Source organism: Haliotis asinina, chromosome 12, assembly GCF_037392515.1.
Source record: "Haliotis asinina isolate JCU_RB_2024 chromosome 12, JCU_Hal_asi_v2, whole genome shotgun sequence".
NCBI classification, from domain to species: Eukaryota; Metazoa; Mollusca; class Gastropoda; order Lepetellida; family Haliotidae; genus Haliotis; species Haliotis asinina.
The window spans coordinates 34963424-34989120 of NC_090291.1; the positions used below are offsets into that span (position 1 = coordinate 34963424).

A 25697-nucleotide genomic window follows, 5' to 3' on the forward strand; every position below is an offset into this window, starting at 1 on the left:
CATTGAGTATCGTTTCACATTTCTTGTAGCAATGTCCCAGACACACTCTGGCTGAGGGACAATAGATATGGACCAATAATACACACGTAGGGAATCAAACCCACGTCTTAGGCATGAAGAGTCAATGCTTCAACTACCTGGCCATCAAACTGCCTTATTCTTATATGTCAGCTCTTCTATTGTTCATAAGAAACATTGAGTGAAACAGAAGGTACCTGGGAGTACATACAATTTAAAACTGCCTTTATCTTTTGTTGTATTTGTAATGTGTCATCACATGTACTGGACAGTGAAGTGAATGTTGAAATGATGGCTTTTCAGACTTTTGATCTTGTGTATATGATACAATGTCAAATCAGATAATTATAGGGGTAAACATTCCCACTAGATTATTCCTGTGGTTACCACAGATACATACAGAGAAATGACAATCAAAAACTATCCTATAGTCATAGTTTTCCTGGTGGTATGCCCCCACTCCATGGAGTTATCTCCCTTTTATTTGTGATGTCAGAGCATGCCCTTTTAAATCTCACAATTTTATTGTATGGGCTACGCACAGGACAAATCAAATTTTTTTATTTATGATTGTGGAATGCAAAAGAAACAACATGCTTTTGATGTGTATCTTTCTCATTTCAATTTTTGAGAGTCACTTGATTCGTAAATCAAGTTTAGAAAAAATACTTGGCCCATATTTGAACAGCAGATGACAAGCAAGACTGTTGAATGTGGAACATAACCGTAAACAACCTGAATTATTTAGCTGTCTTGCCACCTGTTTGGAGGGAATTGGTATAGCCTTGTGGTTAAAGCGTTCACTCATCATGCCAAAGACCCGGGTTTGAGTCCCCACATGGGTACAAGGTGTGAAGCCCATTCCTGGTGTCCCCCACTGTGATGTTGCTGGAATATTGTTAAAAGCGGCGTAAAACGTTATTCACTCATTCACCTCATATTTTTGTGAGGGGCTTCAAGAATGATTCAGCAACTACAAAGAGGATGAGTGAAATGATGAGGAAACATTCACCCCATTTCCCTGACCACCTGCATATTTATATAAAAAATGTATCTTTATCAATCTGTTTCCGGCTTTATTTCCTTAAGACATAATTATGACAAGACATAGCCACATTGTCAAGATGGTTTGTAAATAGCAGGAATAAACCTTAGGAAGTTACATTGTAAGCTTTGTACTGTAACTCACTGGTATTGATCACAATGCAGTATTTGTATTGCGGCTGGAACAACTGCAACATCAGCGACAACGTCGATACCTACAACAGTCGCGCTAGGAGAGGCCGAGGGGACTGAAGTGGTTTCTAGGCTTCATTGACAAGTATTGAACGTCATAATTGTCAGCACTGAGACCATGTTATTTCAGATAACAAGACAACTAGGTGTACATAAAATCTATACTGAACCATTACATGGAACAAATTTTGTCTCCGATGGCTAATGACTCAAGGTCAGCGTGACCTTTGATGGAATTTATGCAAATCTAATAATCAGTTCTCATTAATAGGCAACAGTGTGTTGCATGTTATTACAAATTAGAAGTATCAAGTGTGTAAACAATTCTTAAAATACAAGGGTTTTTTTTTTATATATGTAGTGTTATGTGAAATTTTGTGTGTATAGAAAGAGTCATGCAGTGTAATTCCTTTCATGGGAATAATTTATCATGAACACTGACTGACACTGATGAGTAGAAAGAACAGGCAGAATGAATTTGTTTTCTTGAGATATGGATTTCAGAGTGTGTTCTGAAGCAGAGATTTATTATTGATGTCGATCGTCAGGACTTGACTAATGACACATCTTCATTTTTCACTTAAGACTAAAACTTATTCAGGTTAGAATTCCCACGGTAATCAGCCTATGAACTTGTGTAAATTCTGTTTTAAGTGATGTCTCACAGACTGAAGGAGAACACAATGAAAAAATTAAGCAAATGCATTTGAATTATTGATAAACCTGTGTATAAAATTATGAAAGGCAGTTAGGAGAATGGTGGAAAGCACTGAAGTGTAGCCTTTGGACGGACAAGAGAAGTGCAGAAACGGTGTTGAGTGTTTTGGTAGCGCTGGCATCATATTACTCAAAGACTTGAGGGGGATACCATGCTAGGCGGAACCAGGCTGATGAACCCAAACACGTTGACATTGATTGAATTTTAAATTTTGACAGCTCCATTAAATGTTATTGCCATGGAGGGGGTGAGCCAATATGGCTATATAACCTGGATCACTCAGTGAAATACAGCTATTTTGCCTCCAACACTGGCCAAGGATGTGTGCATGCTCGTCTTTACGATAATCGTTCATGTGACCATTCATCTGATACAATCTATGTCCTAATGGAACTTCCATTCACTTCTAAATGGTTCAGCTGTCAGCCATGTTGAACTACAGTCGCGCCTGGGTGGGAAGGAGGGATATCGCGATTGAACACTTGTGAAGTAAGCTGTGTGGATTGGTAGGGCTGTACATGGAGGCTGGTTGATACGGAGGAAAGACTGAGGGTTACTCTGAGAGGAAGATAGACCTGATCTGGCTGTGCCGATTCTGTACTGGTTCCACTACGAGTATGGCAGAATGTCTGGCTCTACTATACCGCTGTAACAGTAAGGAAGAAATTATATAATCATTTAGTGATATTACTTCATGCTCGTGGTGTTACATCTGAACGGTTCTCAGGGGTTCATGAGAGCAACTGAGGACCTGCAGTGGGAGGGATAGTGTTGGTATCTCGCCCTGACAGCTCTTGTTTATCATGTGTTTAATATTACCCACTAATGATTGACAAGGGTTTGTATAGCATTCCTAAATATTCACTGCTTTCATATCTAGTATTACAACCTGCCCTTAATATGTTATCTGCAGGTTGATGAAATATGCAGAAGATTGTGCAAGTTTACTTTGCAGTCATAGAGGCGTTTTTGCAAGAAATACTGTCATGTTTGTTCTCTTTGTTTATGGAAAGGATGTGAGTATTTATTATGTAATTTGAATTGCAGATCGGCATTTCAATGCATTCATTGATATGGAAATTTCTCTTAACACAACATTTACAGTGTAAGTCAATCTGATCTGTTTCCTCTCTATATCAAAGCAAAGTTAGATAAACGGGTATTATGTTCATGGCGGAAAGGAACAAGAATACATTTATCAGTTCTGTGGCTGTGCGGCAGACCTGTTATCTTTGTACGTATTGCAATATAAATATATTATGTTGTTTGTGTATAGGGGATCTCGGTGAACGTAATCACTCAAGCTGTCATGGAGAGTCAGATTTTCTGAGTTGGTTTAAATTCACCTAATTTCTCAATCTGTTTAATCAGTTTGATTAAAAGAAGATAATTATTTCGAAACTGTAATGTCAGAACATTTTTGAAGTGGTGTGGAAAATATTTTTGTCAACTTGGGCGTTACGAGGTATTATCAATATAGAGGGATGTAGATGGGTAATGGTAGCATCTGTTGCTGCAGCCAGTATTGTTCTGTGACTGGAGCAAGTGACAGATGCTTTGCTATGATGGTCGATGAGTTCGACGTTATGTCTCACACACTGACTCACTCCAGTACCAACATGTTGATATAGTTCTGGTTGTGTTGTCCTTTTGATGTTTGTATGAAATTTTTGTTTGAACTTTCCAATCAAAATGTTAATGGAATTGCTATATGTAGATTCAATTGATCATTCCTTTGTTATTTTATTTTATTTATTTATTTTATTCGGAAGAGTTGTTCCATAGCAGACACATGATGATCGATGCATAATATTTTATTGTTTTCATGCAGATGATCTATGAGTATATCCTCAGAGTAGTATTTTTTATTTTAATTTTAAAATTCTGTTGGCATTTTTAATAGTTGTTTTGTTGGTACTGTTTCATTATTTCACTTGTGAGCATTGGGGTAGGGAGCAGGTGTTCATTTGGGAGCAGTGGGGTAGCCTAGTATTTAAAGCATTCACTCGTCACGCCAAAGACTAGGGTTCAATTCCACACATGGGTACAATGTGTGATGTCCCTGCTGTGATATTGCAGGAATATTGCAAAAAGCAGCATAAAAATACTCACTCACCCACTCACTAATGAATTTCTATGAAGTGTGACTGATCACAGTGTTTTTATGACAGAGTAAGATGTGTTTTTTCCTAATGACCACATGCACTTAGGACAAAGGACTTTGATAAAAATTTTGATTCTGATTTAAGGGTCACGTTAGGACTCGACTTATTTACGAGATTGGCATATACAGTACCTCACACTTTTACAGATTAGGAATAGTTGTAAGCCATATAGGACCTGACAGATTACCTATTTGTTCATAATGCCAACACTGACTGGCCAGCCTTACTCTACCATTGCCTTGACAGTGTATGTGTAAGTAATCATAGTACTCCTGATCGTAGACTATTCTTGGTCTTTGTATATATATAATTTTGATTGTAACAAATAACATATTTAGAGATATAAGAGCCCAGTGAGATGGGAAATTCAGAAACTCTAGGCTTACTTCATTTAGGCGTTTAGGATTGCAGGAAGGGCTGAGCAGATGGGAAAATAGTATGGTTGAGAGACGATGAAACAAACTACAGTGATCGTAACTCTTGCACTTTATAACACAGATTTAGGATTGTTATGGTGGTGAGATCAGTCAGTGCAATGTATCCCAGTTTGTCCATCACGGAACAATGTAGTGCTTTCACAATTTGAAATAGTTCTTCCTGTATGACTCGTTGGTCAGAGTGAAGTGCTCCAGCGTTCTGTTTTGGGATGTTCAGCCTTGGTCTGACAATGAAACTATGAATCATATCCTCTTTGTAGTTGTGTAAGAGTGGGTTGTTTCGACTGTGCTGCGAATGTCCTGGTACAGCGAGTGAGTAGAGATGTCACTGTCTTTGACTACGATAATAGCTGTCGTTGGGTTAGCTTGCAGTTGCTTCTTTCAAATTTCGTGAACGGTCTTTGCGTCATAGTAGAGTCAGGACTTTCAAAAAAGTCTATGTGTTCATATTGCTGACATGATCGTAAGTCTATTGTGATACTGAAGTTACTGCAATATCGGTATATGTCGTGGTACAGAACTTATTGCTGTTGTAGGTCTTTGATGGTACGGGAGTTACGACTATTGTGAATCTGTGCTAGTGTACTACAAGAGTTATTGCTGTTGTAGATCTATGATGCCTGTTGCAACTTTCGTAAGTGTGTATTATGGAGTGAGAGCTGTTGCTGTTGTAGATCTGTGATGCCAGTTGCAACTATCGTAAGTGTGTATTATGAAGTGAGAGCTATTGCTGTTGTAGATCTGTGATGCCTGTTGCAACTATCGTAAGTGTGTATTATGGAGTGAGAGCTATTGCTGTTGTAGATCTGTGATGCCTGTTAGGACTATCATAAGTTTGTGTTATGAAGTGAGAGCTATTGCTGTTGTAGACCTGTGATGGTATGGGAGTTACGACTATCGTAAGTTTGTGTTGTAGTACAGGAGTCACCACTGTCATGAATATCCATTATATTTCAGTTAGTATGAGATGTGTCTGTTTCATAATTATATTGCTATTGATGGTTGTTTACTATGTTGCTGTCAACATGATGCATCTGTTTACTATGTTGCTGTCAACAGGATGCATCTGTTACTATGTTGCTGTCAACAGGATACATCTGTTTACTATGTTGCTGTCAACATGATGCATCTGTTTACTATGTTGCTGTCAACATGATACATCTGTTTACTATGTTGCTATTAACATAAGACCTTTTTCTGTTTTGCTGGCTACATAATACTTCTGTTTACAATGTTGTTATTAACATAACACTGTCATATACTGTCAACTTGATGCATCTGTTTTGATATGTTGCTATCAGCATAAAACTGTTTACCACATTGCTGTCAATGTGATACATCTGTTTACTATGTTGCTGTCAACATGACATTTGTTTACAATGTTGCTGTCAACATGACACATCTATTTACTATATTGCTGTCAACATGATACATCTGTTAACTATGTTGCTATTAACATAACACTGTTTACTATGTTGCTGTCAACATGATACATCTGTTTACAATGCTGCTACCAGACTGATGTATGTGTATTGTCCGCACCACCTGCACTGCCTCCCCACTAAACATGTTGTAAGCGTATGACCCCATAAACCTGCATCTGATGAACTGTGTTTTGTATTGGCCATGACTTAAAGAGGTTTAAACATCACCTCCCAACAAGAGTGCTTTTATCAGAGTTAGTTTATGACAGCTCTGACCTCTTATCATAGGCTGCTCTGAACATGATGATGTGGTTTTGTCCAAGGATGTTTACAGTGTGATTTATTATGTTGTAATAAGTGTCAGAAGAGGCAATATTAATCTGCACATCTCAAGCGGAGCATCTCAAGTTGCACATGTTGTCTACATCCTTGTAAGTTAATACTGATGTTGGTTGTCTGTAGATGGGTGGCCAAATAATTAAGGTTCATCTTCAAAGCGTTGTGTAGTTTCATAACCGTTAAATGAGGTGTACTTGTGAATTATAATTATGTTTATTTCTAAGTTAATGGCAAGAAACACCTAACACTGAGTCTGTTTATAGTGAGTCAGAATAGTTTGGAATTTTGGGATTTTTTGGTTGGTATTTTGTGGAAAAGCATGCTCTCAAATTTTATTATGAATCCCCAGAAATGTGTATGGGCACTTAACTATTTCTAGGTATTTACTACGAGGATGATAAAGGCATGTTTCAAATATAATCCCTTTATGAAAGGTCTGATGGACACTGTGTTTCTGTGTCAGATTTCAACTTTCATGAATCAAGCTGTAGAATGCTTTCTCCATGCACCTACTTAGCTGTTGATCAAACGTATACTTACCCACCTGGTGTTTAGCACATATCAGTGTTCAGCACATATCAGTAGCAATGCATGGATCTGACTTTTTAGGGTCTGAATCCTTGTACAGATCATGATCCTTGGTATGTTTGCGCCATGTCTTGGTTTCACTCACTCACAAAACAACCCACCCACCCTCTCATATAAGAAATGAAAGACCAGGATTGACTTCCTACATTGGTACTTGGTATCACTTGCTGTGATATTGCTGGAACATTGCTGGCATTGCATGAAATCACCCGCTCACTCACTCACTCACTCACTCACTCACTCACTCACTCACTCACTCACTCACTCACTCACTCACTCACTCACTCACTCACTCACTCGAATGATTCCACAAGAACTCACAAAAGCATGGTTTCCAGGAACCCTGTGTCTCAGTGACAAGTTCTCATGCAATCAGGAAGCATAATTTATATGATGAATGGTTGTTTAACCAGAGCAGTTTATACCATATACTCAGTAGTTTGAAGTTTAGGAAATCCCTGTGGAGATCGCCACGGAAACATACATTTCCTGTATAATATTTGATGGAGTCAAGTGCAAGGTTGCACCATTATAACCAGCTCCAACTGATGGGACTTCCGGCATAGAAAACTGAACAGAATATTGAAAGGGACATTAAAGAAGCTTAGACAATTTTGCTAATAGGTCTTATTCTGCTTCATAAAGATGTTGCAAAATGACAATATCAGTATACAGAATCATCATCATCATCATCATCATCACAACAGAAAACAGTCGTTTTTGTTTAAGGTGCTTTTAGCAATATTCCAGCAATATCATGGTAGGGTACATCAGAAATAAACTTTACTCCTTGTACCCATGTGGGGAATCGAACCTGGGTGTTCAGCATGACAAGCTTTACACTTTCACCATGAGGCACATTTTTGTACCAGAAAATAGTTTCTGAATGTTTTCCTTAGAAGTATTTGTGTTAAGACCTTTAGCCAGAAAGAAACATTCAGACTTGTATCGTCTCATATAGGAGAATGATATTGCATATGATAGTACAGGAAATGTAAGTGAATTTCTAGTCCACAAAACGAATCCTGGAGACAGAGTGTAAACCCCAGAATCCTTACAAATGAACACTGTTCATGATTCTGCTTTTACAAAATCATCTGCGTGTAATATGTCGTTAGCTGACATTATCTCTCTAAATGACAAATTATGTGGCATTTATGTTATTTTCAATGCTAAATAAATCCACAGGAATGCCTTTGATATTTTTCGGCTCTTATTTGCCATTGTGTAATATACCTATGCGATTCTATGTGTTTCACAGAGGTATAAGAGGGGTTATGAAAGTAGCGGTTTACTACCTGTTATTGTAACGGTTAAAACGGGGAGTGTTCATCATGGAATGGACATTTGTGTAGAGAAGACTATAAACAATTTGTGCATCACGAGGAAGTAGCTTTATTTATTGCTTTTGTAGGCAGTAAGTGGATTTATTGCATGATTAGGAAATATGTATCTATTTTTAACATAAATAGTTTGCATGTGGATTTATTGCATAATTAGGAAATATGTGTCTGTTTATTACATAAATAGTATGTGGATTTGTTGCATATGCAGTGAGTATGTGGGTTTATTGTAGAAGCAGGTAATATGTACATTTTCTGCACGCGTAGGAAGTATGTGTGGATTGATTACATAAGTAGGTAGTGTGTGTATTTATTGCATGTGTAGTGAGCGTGTGTGTATATTGCAAAAGCATGTAGTATGTAAATTCTGTGCATATGTAGGAAGTAAAGAGACATGTAGGAATTATTGTGTCTATTGCACAACAAGGTAGCACATGGATTTATTTCATTAATAGTTTTCATAATATTTAATGGACAAGGATCCTATATTATATCCAATATTATATATGTTTCAGTATAGGATCCTGCAGGAACTAATATATATATATGTGAATCAGATCCTGCAGGATCCTATATTGAAACAAATCACATATTTTAAAGGTGTTCAGAATGAAAACAAATATTTGCTTTGTCTTGTACTTGCAGTCAGTATAAAGTAGCAAGAGGGTATACATGACACAACTTTTTTCCAGAAAAAGTACATTTTTAAAATTATTGCATTTATTTATTTGAATAAAATAAAAAACACAGAAATATTGAGTTATGAAGCAATTGTTTTTTAAGGAAGAATCTTTATTTCAAATCAGTGATCATTTGTCAAAGTATTTGTACAAAGTGCAAACAGTTGAAATACTGAACAATTTGCAATATTAGATTACGAAGTGATTTCTAAAACAAAATGTCTGATCTTGGTCTTCATCAGTCATCTCAGAGTGGATGTAATAGTGTATAAGAATGAATTGATTATTATGAATAAAAGGCTACGGATGATTGTGTCATAATCTGGCGGAATGTTTACATCGAGTGAGTCAGTCGTGATCAATACTACAGGAGCTGACTGTGCTGTAAATACAAGCATCTCAACATTACTCAGCGATCCCTCCACGCTCACTCTGCCGTTAACGATGGATCGATGAACGGCGTAATCGCCAACGTTAACCTTTGCTTTGCTTAAATCTATGGGATTTTTTCACAGCGACATTTGCATTAAAGAAATGAGCATTTGTGAATGACTGTTGACCTTTGCTTGTGGACCAGTGGTTGTTTTGTCACATGTGTGTAATGATTTATCAATAGTGTATTGAAATGAAAAATCAAGCTATTTTCGCAACAGTTAAGATGGCGGTAAATTGAGACGCTGTTTCAAGAAAATGGAAATTCTTTTGTGGGCAGAACCGTGGATTATCATTGAACACTGTCAGAAGGAATCAAAAACTGTAATTGGTTTAATATGAATAAATATTCATATTATGAAAAGCTTTGTCTTTGAAAATTTGACCAGAATTATGAATCACAAGTTAAATGATCTCGAAAACAATACACACCCACTTCATATGAAATAGAGGCTGTACAATAGTTTGAGAGTCAAGTACAATATGAAAGCATGTAAAGAATTGAAAAGTTTCTATTAATGATGAATTAAGTAAACAGTGCTTTTGAATTGTCAGATTTTGTATCGGAAAATAAAATTCTTTAGATTAATTCAACTAGTATTAAAGCAGATGTTTATATGACATTTTGGTAGTTTTTTGAAGATGAGTTTTCTTGCACTTGTGACATTGGTATATGTTTGTGCAAACAACGTTCTCGTGCCAACACAGCTAAATACAAGTATTGTGAAAGTCGGCAAGATGTAGATAGATCTTGTTTAGCCCACGGTAGTTGTTCCTGGGGGTTCTCTGAATAGCTGAGTGGTGAATTACCACTTGCACGTGTACCTAGATGCATCTCTTCTTCAGCATCAATGGTAGCAACAGCAAAAGTTACACTGTGCAGATGTGGACATCCTAGTCAGTGCTTCTTGCGTCATGCACTGCAGATTTGCTGGCTTGGATTTGGGCGTTCACTTGCATTATTCTCTGAATGGCGTTTGTGTTATAAAATTGTCTGACAGCAGTGGGTTTAAAGCCAGGTTTCCCCCACCTGACGAAGATGTTGTGAAAGTTTTCATTCACCTTTATTTCTGCCTGGTGGCAAAATCAACAACGATTCAGTGTATTCAAACATATCTCATCTTATAGATACTGCACTATTTTGGTCAACTGGTATGATGTGTGAGGGGGGTAGACAAGTTGTTAAAGCGTTCAGGCATCCGAATATAGACCCAGGTTTGTTCACCTATTAGGTGTAATGCCCATTTCTGGTGTCTGCCGTGATTTTAGGGGGCTGTGGGGTAGCTTTATGGTTAAAGTGTTCATTCTCCACACTAAGGACCCTGGTTCAATTCCCCTCATGGGTACTATGTGTGTAGCCCATTTTTAGTGTTCCTTGCTGTGATGTTGCTGGAACATTGCTAAAAGAGATGTAAAACTGAAAATATTCACGCTGTGATATTGCTGGAATGTTGCAAGAAATGGCACACACTCACTCACTCACATTCATTCATCCTTTCAATCATTCGCAATTCACTTAAAACCTACCTACCCACCCACCACTCTCACACACTTACATACCCACCCAACCACCCACCCACCCACTCACTCACATTCATTCATCCATTCAATCATTCGCAACTCGCTCAAAACCTACCTACCCACCCACCACTCTCACACACATACATACCCACCCACCCACTCACTCACTCACTCACTCACTCACTCACTCACTCACTCACTCACTCACTCACTCACTCACTCAAACAGGCTTGGGTTTTGTTGCCTTGCAGTAGGTGGGGAATGGGATTTATTCGCTGCTAAGCCTATTGCCTGTTGTTGTTGAGGTTACCAGTACCATGTATGAACTTCACCAATGCACCTTACTCTCGTATTTATAGGCATTTGATTATTTTGACCTTTGCTGGGGTTCAGATTGTTGATTGTAGTATCACATCAAAGTTTCATTTCATGGATTGATAGCTTTGATCTTTGTCATCAAACAATAGGATTAATTGTTTTTACTTTGCAGCGTTTTATATCCAATATGATTAGTAGAGATTCTTGTGCACGTACTCTATTGCAGAGTAATGAAAGTAATTATTTCTTTTGTTCTGCAGATTTCACTGGCTGTTGAATAGAGTTTTATGATTACACATTTAACAAGCATCTTAGAAGAAATGTATCTCGTTGAAGTTTGGCATTGTGAATTAATTAATTTTGAAAACAATTACAATCGTTTGATGTTTGAGTGACAGGAGTGCTTGGAACTAAGGGAACGTGGGATATGTTTGATGTTCTGTGATGAGAGACAATGCAATGCTTTTGATTGGACGACAGACAGATGGGAGCACAAGCTGACATGGTTGTCATAATGTGCCGACCATATTTGTCTGTTATGACATTGTAAGTTCATGGATTTATGCTGTTTTGGGCTACGTGTCTGAGTGATTGGAGGGGGAGGAGTGATTCTTGTGGGAGGTTTGGAGGGATTGGGTCACCAAGAAGGGATAGGGTCAAAGGGGGATGGAGGTTAGGAGGGATAGGGTCACAGAGGGGATGGAGGTTAGGAGGGATGGGGTAGGGGTGGGAGGTCTATGTCTGTGGGTGGGAGTTGAAGAGGTATAGGGGTGGGGGTGATTGTGGATTGTCAGGGGGTTCCTTTTATGAAGCAGCCTTTACTACGTTAACCTCAACCCCCATTCTGTAACACTGCACTAAGGTTATCTCAGTGACTTTCAATCATCTTAGTGCATTGTGTAAGAGGACCTTGATCTGTAAGGTGTCCAAAAATGCTGCTGATCCACTGTAGAGGAGTGAGTGAGTGAGTGAGTCGCTATTGGATATGTTAGCCACACAGGCAGAAAAAGAAAGAAAGGCTACCACAAACCCAAACCCTAACCCTAACCTAACCTTATCCCTTAACTCTAAAACTCAAACCCTAACCCCCTTACCGATATTGGAGTATTAGAAGAAAGGATTATTGGGTTGGGTTTTACTCTGCTTTAAGAAATACTCCAGCAATATCACCGCAGGTGACACGAGAAATGGCCCTCACATATTGTACCCATGTGGGGAATTGAGCCCGGGTCTTCAGCATGATCAGCGAAAGATGTTTTAGCCATTAGGCTACTCTCCAGCCCCAATTGTTGTAAGGGGAGAATAGAGTGGGTTGGGAGGTCGGGTTGTTGATTGTGTATCATTGTATATCATTGCTCATGATATCCACCTTGGTTTTGCAGGGGAACAAATAAGTTTTTTCAGAAACCACAATGATATATACATTCATGACCTGGCATGTGCTGGCTAATATACCCATATGTATATGTGTAATGTGTAGTGCGATATATCCATCTTGCTAACTCGTCCTGTTTCTTTACAGTGGAGCTACCTCCGCAGAAGTCTGAAACAGAGACCTCTAAAGTACTGAAACTAGACCAAATGGCAGAGGAGGACCAGAAGGACAAGTCTGGGAAGGTTGAGGACATTAAGGGAGAGTCACGGCTCAGTATTGAGGTAAGGAACAAATCTTGAATCCCGGTGTGAGAGGTTCTGCAGCAGGATCGGTCAAACTAGCAGGTCTGCCAGTCGAACAATGTTCCTTGATGGAGAATAGGGTCTCTCTGCAAGATGTTATTCCAGCTATACGACAGTGGTCTGTAAATAATCGAACCTGGACCAAACAATTGAGCAATCAACATCATGAGCGTCAATCTACTCATATGGGATACGATACATGTATCAACCAGTCAGCGAGAGAATTAAGCGAGCATGACAACCTGATCAAGTTAGTCGCCTCTTACAAATGGCACTGGTTGCTAATTCTAAAAGGGATCTTCTGTTACTGCCCTCTGTTTCTGTTAGTACCCTCTGTTTCTGTTACTACCCTCTGTTTCTGTTACTGCCCTCTGTTTCTGTTACTACCCTCTGTTTCTGTTACTACCCTCTGTTTCTGTTAGTACCCTCTGTTTCTGTTACTACCCTCTGTTTCTGTTACTACCCTCTGTTTCTGTTACTACCCTCTGTTTCTGTTACTGCCCTCTGTTTCTGTTACTGCCCTCTGTTTCTGTTACTACCCTCTGTTTCTGTTACTACCCTCTGTTTCTGTTACTACCCTCTGTTTCTGTTACTGCCCTCTGTTTCTGTTACTGCCCTCTGTTTCTGTTACTACCCTCTGTTTCTGTTACTGCCCTCTGTTTCTGTTAGTACCCTCTGTTTCTGTTAGTGCCCTCTGTTTCTGTTACTACCCTCTGTTTCTGTTACTGCCCTCTGTTTCTGTTAGTCCCCTCTGTTTCTGTTACTACCCTCTGTTTCTGTTAGTACCCTCTGTTTCTGTTAGTACCCTCTGTTTCTGTTAGTACCCTCTGTTTCTGTTAGTACCCTCTGTTTCTGTTACTGCCCTCTGTTTCTGTTACTACCCTCTGTTACATGTCATGTTTGCTTCCATAAAGCAAACTTAGCAGTATGATTACCATCAGTCTATGCTTAAGTATAGAAGCTAGAGACATACTAGCTCTATGGTCACTTCATGGATCAGGGCCAAGGTTGCTGAAATGCAGATGGCTTTTTGTCACTCACTCACTCACTCTCTCAGCTCGCATGTGTGTGATGAAGCTTGCCTTTGATGTGAAAGGATGAAAATTCATGGTGGAGACTGTGACAAGACATGGTAAGGAAGAGTCCTATTAGCAAAACAGACCTCCAACTTAAATTTGATCAGTAATATCCCTTGGGTAATTGTGGGACAGGGCTGTCTCGAAAAGCAATGGAATTTTCCAAGAATTCATTTTGACAAGCAACTGGCCCCGCTGTGGGACTATTGAACAAGACTGGTCCTGTGAACTGTACTTGTTGTTCAGCTGCAGTATGTAGAGGATCAGGTTGCAGCTTGTCACGAGTCACCGATACCTGCTGATATGCTGTATGATTCATTGTATTTTTGAGTGAGTTTAGTTTTATGTGACAGCAGTCTATAAATAATCATGTCTGGACCAGGCAATACAGTGATCAACAGCATGAGGATAGATCTGTGCAATTGGGAACCAATGAAATGTGTCAACCAAGTCAGCGAGCCTGACCACCCGATCCCATTTGGCGCCTCTTACGACAAGCATGGGTTACTGAAGATCAACATTTTAACCTGAAACTTCACAGGTCCTGGAGGAATGAACTGAACCTTCATAGGTCCTGGAGGAATGAACTGAACCTTCATAGGTCCTGGAGGAATGAACTGAACCTTCATAGGTCCTGGAGGAATGAACTGAACCTTCATAGGTCCTGGAGGAATGAACCGAACCTTCATAGGTCCTGGAGGAATGAACCGAACCTTCATAGGTCCTGGAGGAATGTGTGATGGCGGAGACCATTGTTTATGTTCTTCCGATGATCATGGTCTTATGGGTACTTCATGCCTCATCAAATTGCCCATCAGAGACTTGAGATGTTTGTTGTTGGGTTTCGTCAAAATGGTCAACATCTAACACCTGTGTTCCTTCCCTTTGCCTGGCATGTTCCTTCTCCTTTAAGCTGTCATGCCATTATCAAACTAATATGGTGTCTGTCAAATAAATTGCCATGACATAACTGCAATTCTGCTGTTACTCACTCAAAATAAGTTAACACACTATCTACTAACCCACTCGACATGCCTTATTGTGACTTAACACACTATCGACCAACTCACTCAACATGCGATAATGTGGCTTAACACACTATATCCACTCACTTGACATGCAATGATGATATGACGGATATAGGATCACTTACACAACATGACACAATGTCATTGATAGACTGTGTGGTCCCTCCGCTCACTCACTCACTCACTCTTTCACTCACTCACTCACTCTCAATATGTCATGATATAAGTAAAATACTCTTCACTCACTCAACATATGATTTTATATAAGTAAAATATTTTTCTCCCACTCACCCAACATTTCATGATATATTTAAGCACAACTTCAGACTTGCATCAAACAACTCACTCTCACACAATAGTCTAACATGTAAGTCCCTGCTCTTCTACACACTCAAATACTCAATAAAATCTTTCTCTAAATATGCAACTTTGCAGTTTCAATCACATTTAAAGAGCCTATAAAGCTTCAAGACAGCACTCTGTTCAAACAGCAAGTGGTACTATGTTAGATGGCTGTCATGGCCTTTAAAGTTATGTTAGCCACAGGCAGTAAGTATGTTTTCTGTTGGGAGGGATCAGACTTAAAACAGATTTTTGACATGTATACCAGACTGGCCCAAGGGGAGATTACTCTATCTGTGTCTATCTCCCTCTTGTGCTCAGCTATGTGAGGATCCATTACAATAACATTATGTCAAGGCTGTGATGTAATAGGTGTGATAACATCAGATATCACCTAGTCAGCAATATATATCAACAACTTGGAAGACAGGGTTCACAGCCGATGGCCAGTTGCTTTGTTTTCCTCTGAACAAGAATGTTATTTACAAGAGATGGACAAAAAAGATTGTGTCGGCTCATCATTTAAAAATGTCTATTGTCGTGTAGTATTCATGCGAATATAATGGAACAGGTTGTCAGGCTACATGTTAAGGTACAGCTTGACTATTATCCGAAGGGTCAGTTGGACTAGAATATCTCCCTATGTTTAAAATAACAACCTGACCAGCAGACCGAGACCGGCTGTTTTGTTCCTAGTGGTCAGGCCAAGCTATGCACCTGCAGGTCCGATAGTGTGGCTGAATAGTTTGGGGGTTTTTCTTTTCCTTTTTGACATTTACTTCATGACATAAAGATTGTAAACTTGTATAGTATTATGGTAATGACTCAAAATTCATGTCACCTCAAAACAGTTGGTAATGAAACCAGATTTATGACAGTTTCAGTGCTAGTTAGTTGTCAGTAATGTCCAGTGCAATGGAAATAAAAAAACTGTAACTTTTAAAACAGACTTGAAGTGTTGTGGGATTGATTGTGAGTGAGTGAGTGAGTGAGTGAGTTTAGTTTTACGCCTCACTCAGCAATAATTCTGGATATGCGGCTGCGGTCTGTAAATATTTTAGTCTGGATCAGACAATCCAATGATCAGTGATCTGCAAAGTTAGGATATTATGGCATGTGTTAACCATGTCAGTGAGCCTTACACCTGATCCTGGAGATGCTACAAGCATGAGCTACTGAAGATCAATTCTAACCCGTATCTTCTTATATCCTGTGAGAGATTTCAAGTCCATTCAGCACAAGCAGTTTATTTACAATAATGTAGATTCCATTATTTGGATAATATTGTGCTGATTAAATTTGTAATGTATGTATATACTACAGCTCTTTTGATGCTGAACGTTTTAACTTCTCTGAAAACCGATTCACGCAGATAAGCAACTACATTTAAGCAAGTGGGTGGGTGCATTGAGTTTTACGCCACTCTTAACAATATTCCACCAAGGACCCAAAAATTGGGCTTCATGCATTGCACCCTAGATTAAGGCTTAGCCTCTCAATATATCTAATTTTGATTGTAACAAACAAACCCAAATAAATTGAAAAGGAGCCTCAGGGAGACCAGAGATCTTGAACATGGGGAAATCTAGACTTGCTTCATTTAGGGTTTTAGCATTGCAGGGAGGGCTAGGCTGTAGAGAAAATACTGTGGTTCAGACACACTGTGAGACAGACAAGCTACCCCAAAGCCAGTTATAATGATGGCAAAGGGACCACTTATTCTTGGTATAACTGTTGTTCATTGTACACATTGCAAATAAACTACACAGCAAGTTGCAGGAACTAGCAAATCCTGTGCTAATTATCTGATAGATTCAACGTTAAAAGCTTGTCAAATTAACGACCTTTTAACCAAAAACATGTCTGCATTTACAGACCATTAATTGGATTATCAAGTGGCGCATTTAGTTCATCCTACGCTCAGATACTTCCTAAAAAAGAGTTTATGTAAAGCTATAAAACTGAAATGGTTGAAACTGCTCATAAAGTCGAGCATGTGAATTCTTATTAAAATATTTCTACAGCTTAAAGAGTGTGTTTTATGACTTTGTAATTCTAATCAGTCATGGAGCTGATTACATGACAATAAATCACCCAAGTTGTCCAAGTTAAAAGCCTGATCAGACCAGTGTTGAGAAAAACTTGTGAAATTGATATGCTAATATCTGCTGTTTTTCCTGGCCCTAATGTACGCCTCTGTTGGAGGCCTGATAATTCCTCTAGCCATCCCACATCAAAGACGGCTTAAACTTAGTTTTCTCTGAAAAAATGCAGATGTTGTGAGATAAATCTTTGTTCTGATATTTAAATAGTAAATGAAGTTTGTTTGATGGGCATTCTGGTCAACAGCTTTACTCTTCACAAGTCTGAAGAAGAATTACGTCCCGAACTGATCAAATAGTAAAAAATAACAGATTTGGGATATTAGGAGATACCATTTGCCTAATTCAAGAACAAATTTCTCTTTAAACTTCGACTTATTCCTAATCTAATTTGTGTAAAATCTTTTCAAAATCTGTGATGTCTAACCTGGCCTGATTTTTTTCAAGGTGGATTTGTAAATACACAGCAAATAATCCTATATAGAACTCCAAGAATTTAAGGAAGATTGATGGTGTAGTAGTTAAAGGCCAGTTACAAGTTTCTGTGTCTTCCCATGTCATGCGAGAAGGTTAGCCAGTCTTTACACTTGTTATCAAGGCAAGCTATTCCAAGAAAATTTGGCATGTATAATTTAATCTATCCTTTCGCCATTATCGGTTTCGTTCTTATTTAATTTGTGCCTTCTTGGCAGCTTTCTCGTTACTGTCAGAGTTATCTACCCTTGTTGACACTGGACCATAGGAGATACATTGACATTGATTGAGTAGTCAGATTTCACTCAGAATGCTTGGTACACATGGTGTTGATGGAGAAGGGCTTGCTCACTCACTCACTTTCTCTCACTCAGCTCCCTCAGCTCCCTCACTCACTCACTCCTTGTTCATGTCAGATGGGCAAAATTGGATTTAGAGTACAGATATAAGAGGTAGATGGGAAATCTGAGATGTGTTGAGGGGAGATATTGGCATTAAAGGGGAAATATTGGTGGTCCAAAGGGGACATATGGGAGTAGAGGGGAAATATTAGAGGTGGATAGGTGAAATATTAGGAGTAGAGGGGAGATATTGAAGGTGTAGGGGAGATATTGAAGGTGTAGGGGAGATATTGGAGTAGAGGGGTGAAATCAGAGGTAGAGGGAAATATTGGAGGTAGAGGAGATGGAGAGGGGAAATACAGGAAACAGAGTGTTTGGGAGAAGAAACAGGGATAACGAGGGGAACGACTTTGGAGGTAGAGCAGAAAGATTAGTTTATTGATGGGAAAAGAACTAGAGTATAATTCAGAAAAATTTAAAAACAACTGTGTCAGCTGTGGACAGTAAATAACACCTCAGAAAAAGAAACTGGATCCATACATGATGGCAAGGGCCGGGTATTATGGGAAGACTTTCAGTGCCCATCACTTCCTGTACAATGCAGGGATATAATCACTAAACCAGATGCTGCTCCACTCAGGAATTTGTAAGTCACCTCTTTACGCATAAATTGCTACTTTTTTCAGCATGTAATTGTTTTCTCCAACAGAGTTGGAAAGAAATCCTGATTTTTCAGTATGTCAAGTAGTACTCTAGAAAACATCTCAACCTGACTGTTTTGTCAGCTTCTTTTCTTTGACAATGTATAAGCAAAGTAACATATTTCATGAAATTCAGTTGCACAGATGAATTCCTCAGGATATAAATACAGAATGCCATTTAGAAAGTCAAATATAATGTCATGTGCATCAGAATACCACAATTGCATGAAAATGACGCCAAAATGTGCAAGAAGATTTCCCCTGAAAGACATTACAGGAAAAGTCTTCATTGCTTAACTTTCTTCATGGTGATGTCAGCTCAGTGTTATGTCTTTATTTGCCCAATAAAGGGGTATGAATATCTGTCAGAATGTTGTTTTCCATATAACAAGAAAAATGACATCCATAAATTCTCTCTTATGTGTATCATGTCTAAATGCCATTTAAAGAGTTAAACATTGTCCATCATACACAATTTTTGCCGCTAGATAAAAGTAAATTCTTCACCCAGGGTGACAGAAATCTCTATAACACAATTCATTTCTATTAAAAAATATTTCAGTTTCACAAGTCCCATGTAAGGTATTCCCACGATTGCTACGATGTTGCACAAAATCCTTTTCTCTCACAACACTGATTTCACAAATGAATGGCGACCGAAAATGTAACCAGACAAAAAGAACTTGGTTGACCGAGGAGTATAGTAGTGCCCCCTATTCACCACCTGCATTGACTAACATCAGCAGTTAAACCCAAGCTGGTAGAAACTGAGAAAGATACCCATTCAACTTTTGGAATCTGCTTGAGAGTTGTCAGGGAGCACTTGTAATTGGTATAATTGGATTTGTTTAACTGGTGTCAAACCAGTTCTCTTGGACCGATCTCTTGAACTCTTACATGCACAATTAAACCAGTTTAAGCAGGAATAAAAACACCCCCAATTCTCCCAGCTAGTGACCTTTGCCTCACCCTCCACCAACACTAGAGTAACAGGCAGTGCAACCGTTATGAAAGGGTTTAAATATCAACAAATTTGAAATTAAGTTTTGAACACAACTAATTAATAGTGAATAAGAATGGTTTTATGCCGCTTTTAGCAATATTCCAGCAGTATCACAGCTGTGGAAATCAGAAATGGGTTTCACACATTGCAGATGTGGGAATCAAACTCAGATCTTCTTCAGCATAAATAGCAACCTCTTTAACCTCTGGGCTACCCCACTGCCCCCAGCCAATTAATAAGCCATGATGATGTGAGCCATAAAATATTTTTATATTAAATCATTTTCATTATTCTTCTTTTTGTGTAATGTAACTGTTTTAAAATATTCTTTTAGTTTGTTGATTGTTCTGACAAAACATTGATTAACTGACTGTTTCAAATCCCAGAGGATGTGTCACTTTAATATAAACATCAAAAATGTGTTGACATAATCTGAAAAAATACAAGGTTTATGATAACAGTGAAAAGGCTTGCCTTTTGTGAAAGTTGTATGATTTTTTTCATGTGTATGACATCAAAGATGCAATATACAGCCTGTTCTGTTACAATGTGCTATTGTCCCGACAACTGATATACTTGGCTAATCATTCGCCTCAGACTGGGAAAACACGTCCATTGTCATATGAAGTAACGGACCCTTGTCATATTGTGTGAACTAACAATATTGTGACTTTTGATATTCACGGCCTTCCAAGTCATTCAGTTTCCTCTCTTTGATGTTGCGATGATTATTTTCCGGATATTAACAGACTATTGGGAATGATTGTTCGCTATTTGTTTTTGCTAATTGAACCTTCATCACAAAGCGCAATGTTTGCCGATATAGGAAGGATGCTTTGAGACAGGGGGATGTTGCATTATGATCTGTTCTGTGATCTATCCCAGAGACCTAAGGCCCATCGGTCGTCTAGAATAGCAAACAGAGCGTAATTAGTGTGGCTTTCCATGTGGACTGTTGTTGATAGGCCCTAAATTACAAAGGTATTAATCTGTATTGAGTAGGAAAGAAGTTAAATACTGCATGGGAGACAGTTGCCAGCGTTATTTTGGTACAACTCTTGTGTAACCCTTTTGTTTTCAGGCATACATTTTCAAAGAGAAATTAACACCTGTGAATTAATCCTTCACTAATGCAATATATTGTGTTGGGTCAGCTGCCTCAGGGTTAATGAGAGGTTCTCAGGGATCTGAGGGTGTGGGCTGAATGTTGCCTATGGGTCAGTGGTTTTATAGTACTGGTTGGAGGAGGTGGGTACGAGTCATAGTGTACTTGGAGTGCAGATAGGAAGGGTTAACATCGAACTGGTTTGTGTTCGAAGTTGTCGAATGGGAGAGGCCAACAGTTGTCCACATTTACCACTCTAACGAAAAAAATGCGGAGCCATCGAAGGAAATCATATATACAAAGAAAAGTAAGTTTTTGTGGATGAGTTTGTTGATGTGACATGTTGATGGATGGTAGAAGTTCGCCAGGGCTTCTGGTCGTTAATTATGGATTTGTTTGAATACAGGGTCTTTGATCAGCTCTGACTTCATGAACCCGGGATGTACATTGTTACAATGGGAATTCTGATCTATGTGTGATCGGTAGAATTCTGCTGACACGCAGAGCTAATCAGCTTTTTTTTTGCATCTATGTGTAAATTATTTGACAGGCTGTCAAATTGATTCTTGGAAACAAATGTTATAGATCAGTCTGTTGTATGGTTACATGCAAGTTGCCGTCCACATGGACAATTATATCACCTTGCATTTTATTGTCATGAATTAAAGATGAATCAGTGATGATGTTTAAAAAATTCTTCTTGATGTGAAGTTCAAACGAATCTGCCTCTCTAGTTTGCTGGACTATACACAAGGATGATGAATGATATTGTCATCAGATGTTGCAGGCATTTATTTTGGGTGATCTTTTCACATGCACAACTATAGTGTCGTAAGAAAGAGATCTGTTATACTGATAAAATATTCAGGCCGACTTCAAAGTGAATAGCTAACGGTTTAGCAACCCCTGGGAATATCTAATTTAATGAAGTGTTATCATGTATGAGGCCATTTATAGTGGGAAGTGGGAAGATATTCAGATGCATTCTTTTTGCAGCGCTAGCTTTATTGGTTACAGAGGCTGAATCTTGATGTGTAATAATTCTGTGACTTGTAATACAGCACATGTAATACAGCAACTTGTCACACCATGTAACTCAGCTGTATGCCACCTGCAGCAACACATCACCTCAGCAACATATCACACCATGGAATACAGCAACATATCACACCATGTAAAACAGCAACATATCACACCATGGGATATGTCAACATATTGCCCTTAGTCATACAACAGTTTGTGATACAGCAACACCTCACACCATGTAAAACAGCAACATACCACTCATACAATCAGCAACATACAGTTTCGATGTGTGTATTATATTGAACCCTTGTTGCTGTGATGTCATTCCCCCAGTACACCAGATCATATTACCAATCCACATTATGAAATGTCCAAAGCATCATGATGTCATCCAAAATGAACACAGAACACACAACAGAACCAGAATTTTTATATAATGAGATTTCGTTGAATGATTAATGACATGTTTGATTGTCTTTATCATCTGCAGTTTATTGATTGATAAGACAGCCACGGTTGTAAATTATGTTAATTGGAATGACATATGCTTGATTGGCTATGACAGTGTTTCGATAAAGAAATATGCATAATTCATGAGTTCAGTTAACAGTTGTATGGGATACATGCCAGTTTCATCCTTGTCTCTGCAGCAGATTAGTTTGATGTCACAATAAAAGTGGGAATGTCATCTTGCCTTAATCAAAAACTTTTAAAATTGGTTCAAAGGATGTTGATTTAATTGTCTCTGCAACTTGAACACACAGGCATATCAAAAATTTTCTAATTTGAATTGATCATGACATTTTAAATGTTAAGCTGATATGTTAATGTGTCAATGATCTGTTTCAATTTAAAATTTCACTACTTGATGGGATAAGATGTCTGTTAGATTTTATTTTTAAATTTTAGAAAATATTAATGCAATACAGTTCTCCTATTCAGGTTTTCATCATAAAGGGAGGAAAAGTGACTTTCCACCCAGACCATTTTAGTAAATATTTACATGTGAGCAGGAAGCAGATATGTGCATGTTAGGTTCTGCAGAGGATTGTGGGATATCTTATATGTTATATTAATCAAATCATGATGGAAGCCAATCTCTTATCTTTTTTTGGTGTGTGTGAGAAAACTGGTGCTGTTCCCATGCTATGACAAAATAGTGCTGGGCTGAGAGGGAGAAATGTAAGGTATGAGGGAAATATTGCTTCTCCAAAAACACTTTGGTGAAAAATGGACCCGTTTCATTAGAAAATTGGAATCTGCTTCCTGAACAATAAATATATAACCCGAAACAGGAAATGAAGAAAAGAAATATTTTGATAATATCAGCAAGGTTTATACATTCTTATAATTCATGGAGATGAACAGGGAGGCAGGCAAGGAAAATGAGTTTTTCATTGTTATTGAAAGATAGAGATGTTTTCATTGTGTGGCCTGTTCGCCCCGAGGCAGGTCTCACTGATTCACTTCGGTGATGTAATTTATGACTGTTTAGTCCCAGACAGAGAATAACGCTCACCGCACCTCTGTTTATGGAGTAGAAATTATGCTAATTAAAAACACTGATTAGAATTGATTCAACTGAATGTTGATGCTATGAATTGCTAGCATAATTGTCATGAGAAATTTTCGTGAACATTTCATCGTTATTTTCGATGTAAACAAAGTTATTTCTAAATTTGTAAAAAAAATATTTCTGTATGAATAGTAAAGGGTGGACATAATTAGCTTGATTATGTTTTCATGTGTTTGGTCATATACCTGTGATTCAAAGGCAATCAAAATGATTATCTATTAATACTGACAAATGTTTATGAAAACTTTAGCAAGTATTCCTGAACGTTTTTCTCTCTAAATCAAATTTGGCAGTAATTTAGATCACATAATGTTTTTTTCATTTGTGATCTGCATTATTTGCTTGTGAGCAATTCATATTTGGCTAGTGAATAATTGTGCTTTAATGTGGTTAGCTGTGAGTTCGTCTTCCAATTGGCTGCAGGCAAGTAGTCGTAAACTGCACAACACAGGAATATCCCCTGAAGGGGAAATCGGTTCTGAAGGCTGCCATGTTGTTTTATTGCCAGAACTAAGATACAGAAACTTTGAACTCTGTTCATGTTGCGGAAGTTGAAAGAAGACTACAAAAGAGAGTTATGCTTTATGTGGTATGATACGCTTAAAAAACAGACATTGCTGATGATATCTGGATGAAATTAGCTTTATGGAGTACATCAGTCAGAGACGTATTGTGGTATATATAGACTTAATGGACAAAACTGGAATAGGTTGTCTGGATAGTAGTATATTAGAGGATATATGTGTCAGTTGGTTTGCATATTACAAAACAAATGTTTTTCATTTTTTGTTAAAGTTGTTCATGAATATTGTCATATTTAATAATGAAAGAGTGTTAAACAGCATGAAATATTAATCTTTGACGGAAAAAAACCCACAAAGTTATAGTATACATGAAAGTAATTTTGGCTTTTGCGATTATCTAGCTTTATTTAGAATAGTGTTGACATTGATACATCCTATCATTGTGTAAAGCTGTTTATTGTTAGGGAATTTTATTTCATGTTCTGGCTTCAAATTCTGGTAGCAAGCAATAAAACATTTATTCTGTCACATGACAATTTTCATTTGTGTGATTAAGGCATGGAGTATTTTATAGCACTTCAAGGAAAATTACTTTATGTAAATTTACCGACTAGAAGAAAGAGATGTAGAGATTTATCATGCAATAGCTGTTTAGGTCAATTATTGCATTACAAAGTCATAATTGTCAGATTATCACCCATTGTTCTTTTACTACCATGGCAGCAATGAACAAATTTGGTGTCTGATTCGTTTAAGATTTGAAAGATCCTGACCTAATCCAATTTAACAGAGTGTTGTTTGTGTTTCAAAGGAGGGCAGTTTGATGGAGGTGTTTCCAACGAGCTAGACCTTCAGCCGGGTATTGTGTGACTTTGATCCAAGTGTGCCGGAAAGGGCAAAATATGGACTGGTTTAGATTCTGACTCATACTGGCAGCTCCATGATCCCGCCATACGTCATTAGATTTAGATGAGGGCTTGACTAAAACAGGAATAAAGACCTGTGAAATAGTGGACTGTTACGACCTGAGCCCATCTTCACTGCGGAATTGCCACAGTTACAGCTGGATTGTAATGGAGGCTGTATAATGGCTCAAGGCCCAGTGTGGGGCCAGTTCCCATAGAATTAGGGGTCATTAGGTCTTTCACCAGCTCTGTTGGCCAGAGTTGGTCATTTCTCCCCTGAATCTGATTTATTTAGCATCCATACAGGCCTTCGATTCTATCAGTGGGGCTCCTCGTTTTGGGCTATTTAATCATCTGAGTTGGTAATAATTGCTTTTATGAGCATGACCAGTGTGTGACTAAGGGAGCTCATCACCACATGGCCGTAATGTGTTTCTCCGGTCAGTACATCTGCATTTATAACAGAACACAGCAACACTCTACTGTTACTTTTAAACCACTGATGAGGTCCTTTTACTTTGTCGTGGAAGTGTATACTTTACGGATTATCGCCCTTTGTTTATTTAGTGATTTGGAGCTAGCCTAGTTTTTATTTCTA

General features: G+C 38.3%; 1 protein-coding gene across 4 annotated transcripts in view; it reads left to right on the forward strand.

The window, feature by feature from the left end:
- Positions 1–25697, forward strand: part of LOC137259061 (protein naked cuticle homolog 2-like) — a 117201-nt gene that overhangs the window by 73862 nt on the left and 17642 nt on the right. For 2 of the 4 annotated variants that reach the window (XM_067796772.1, XM_067796773.1), the window contains one exon: positions 12742–12875. In XM_067796772.1, the coding sequence (XP_067652873.1) occupies positions 12742–12875 (134 nt within the window). Of the gene's footprint in view, positions 1–2470; positions 2627–4819; positions 4887–12741; positions 12876–25697 lie in introns of those variants that run through there. The other 2 variants (XM_067796774.1, XM_067796775.1) reach the window with 2 other exon arrangements.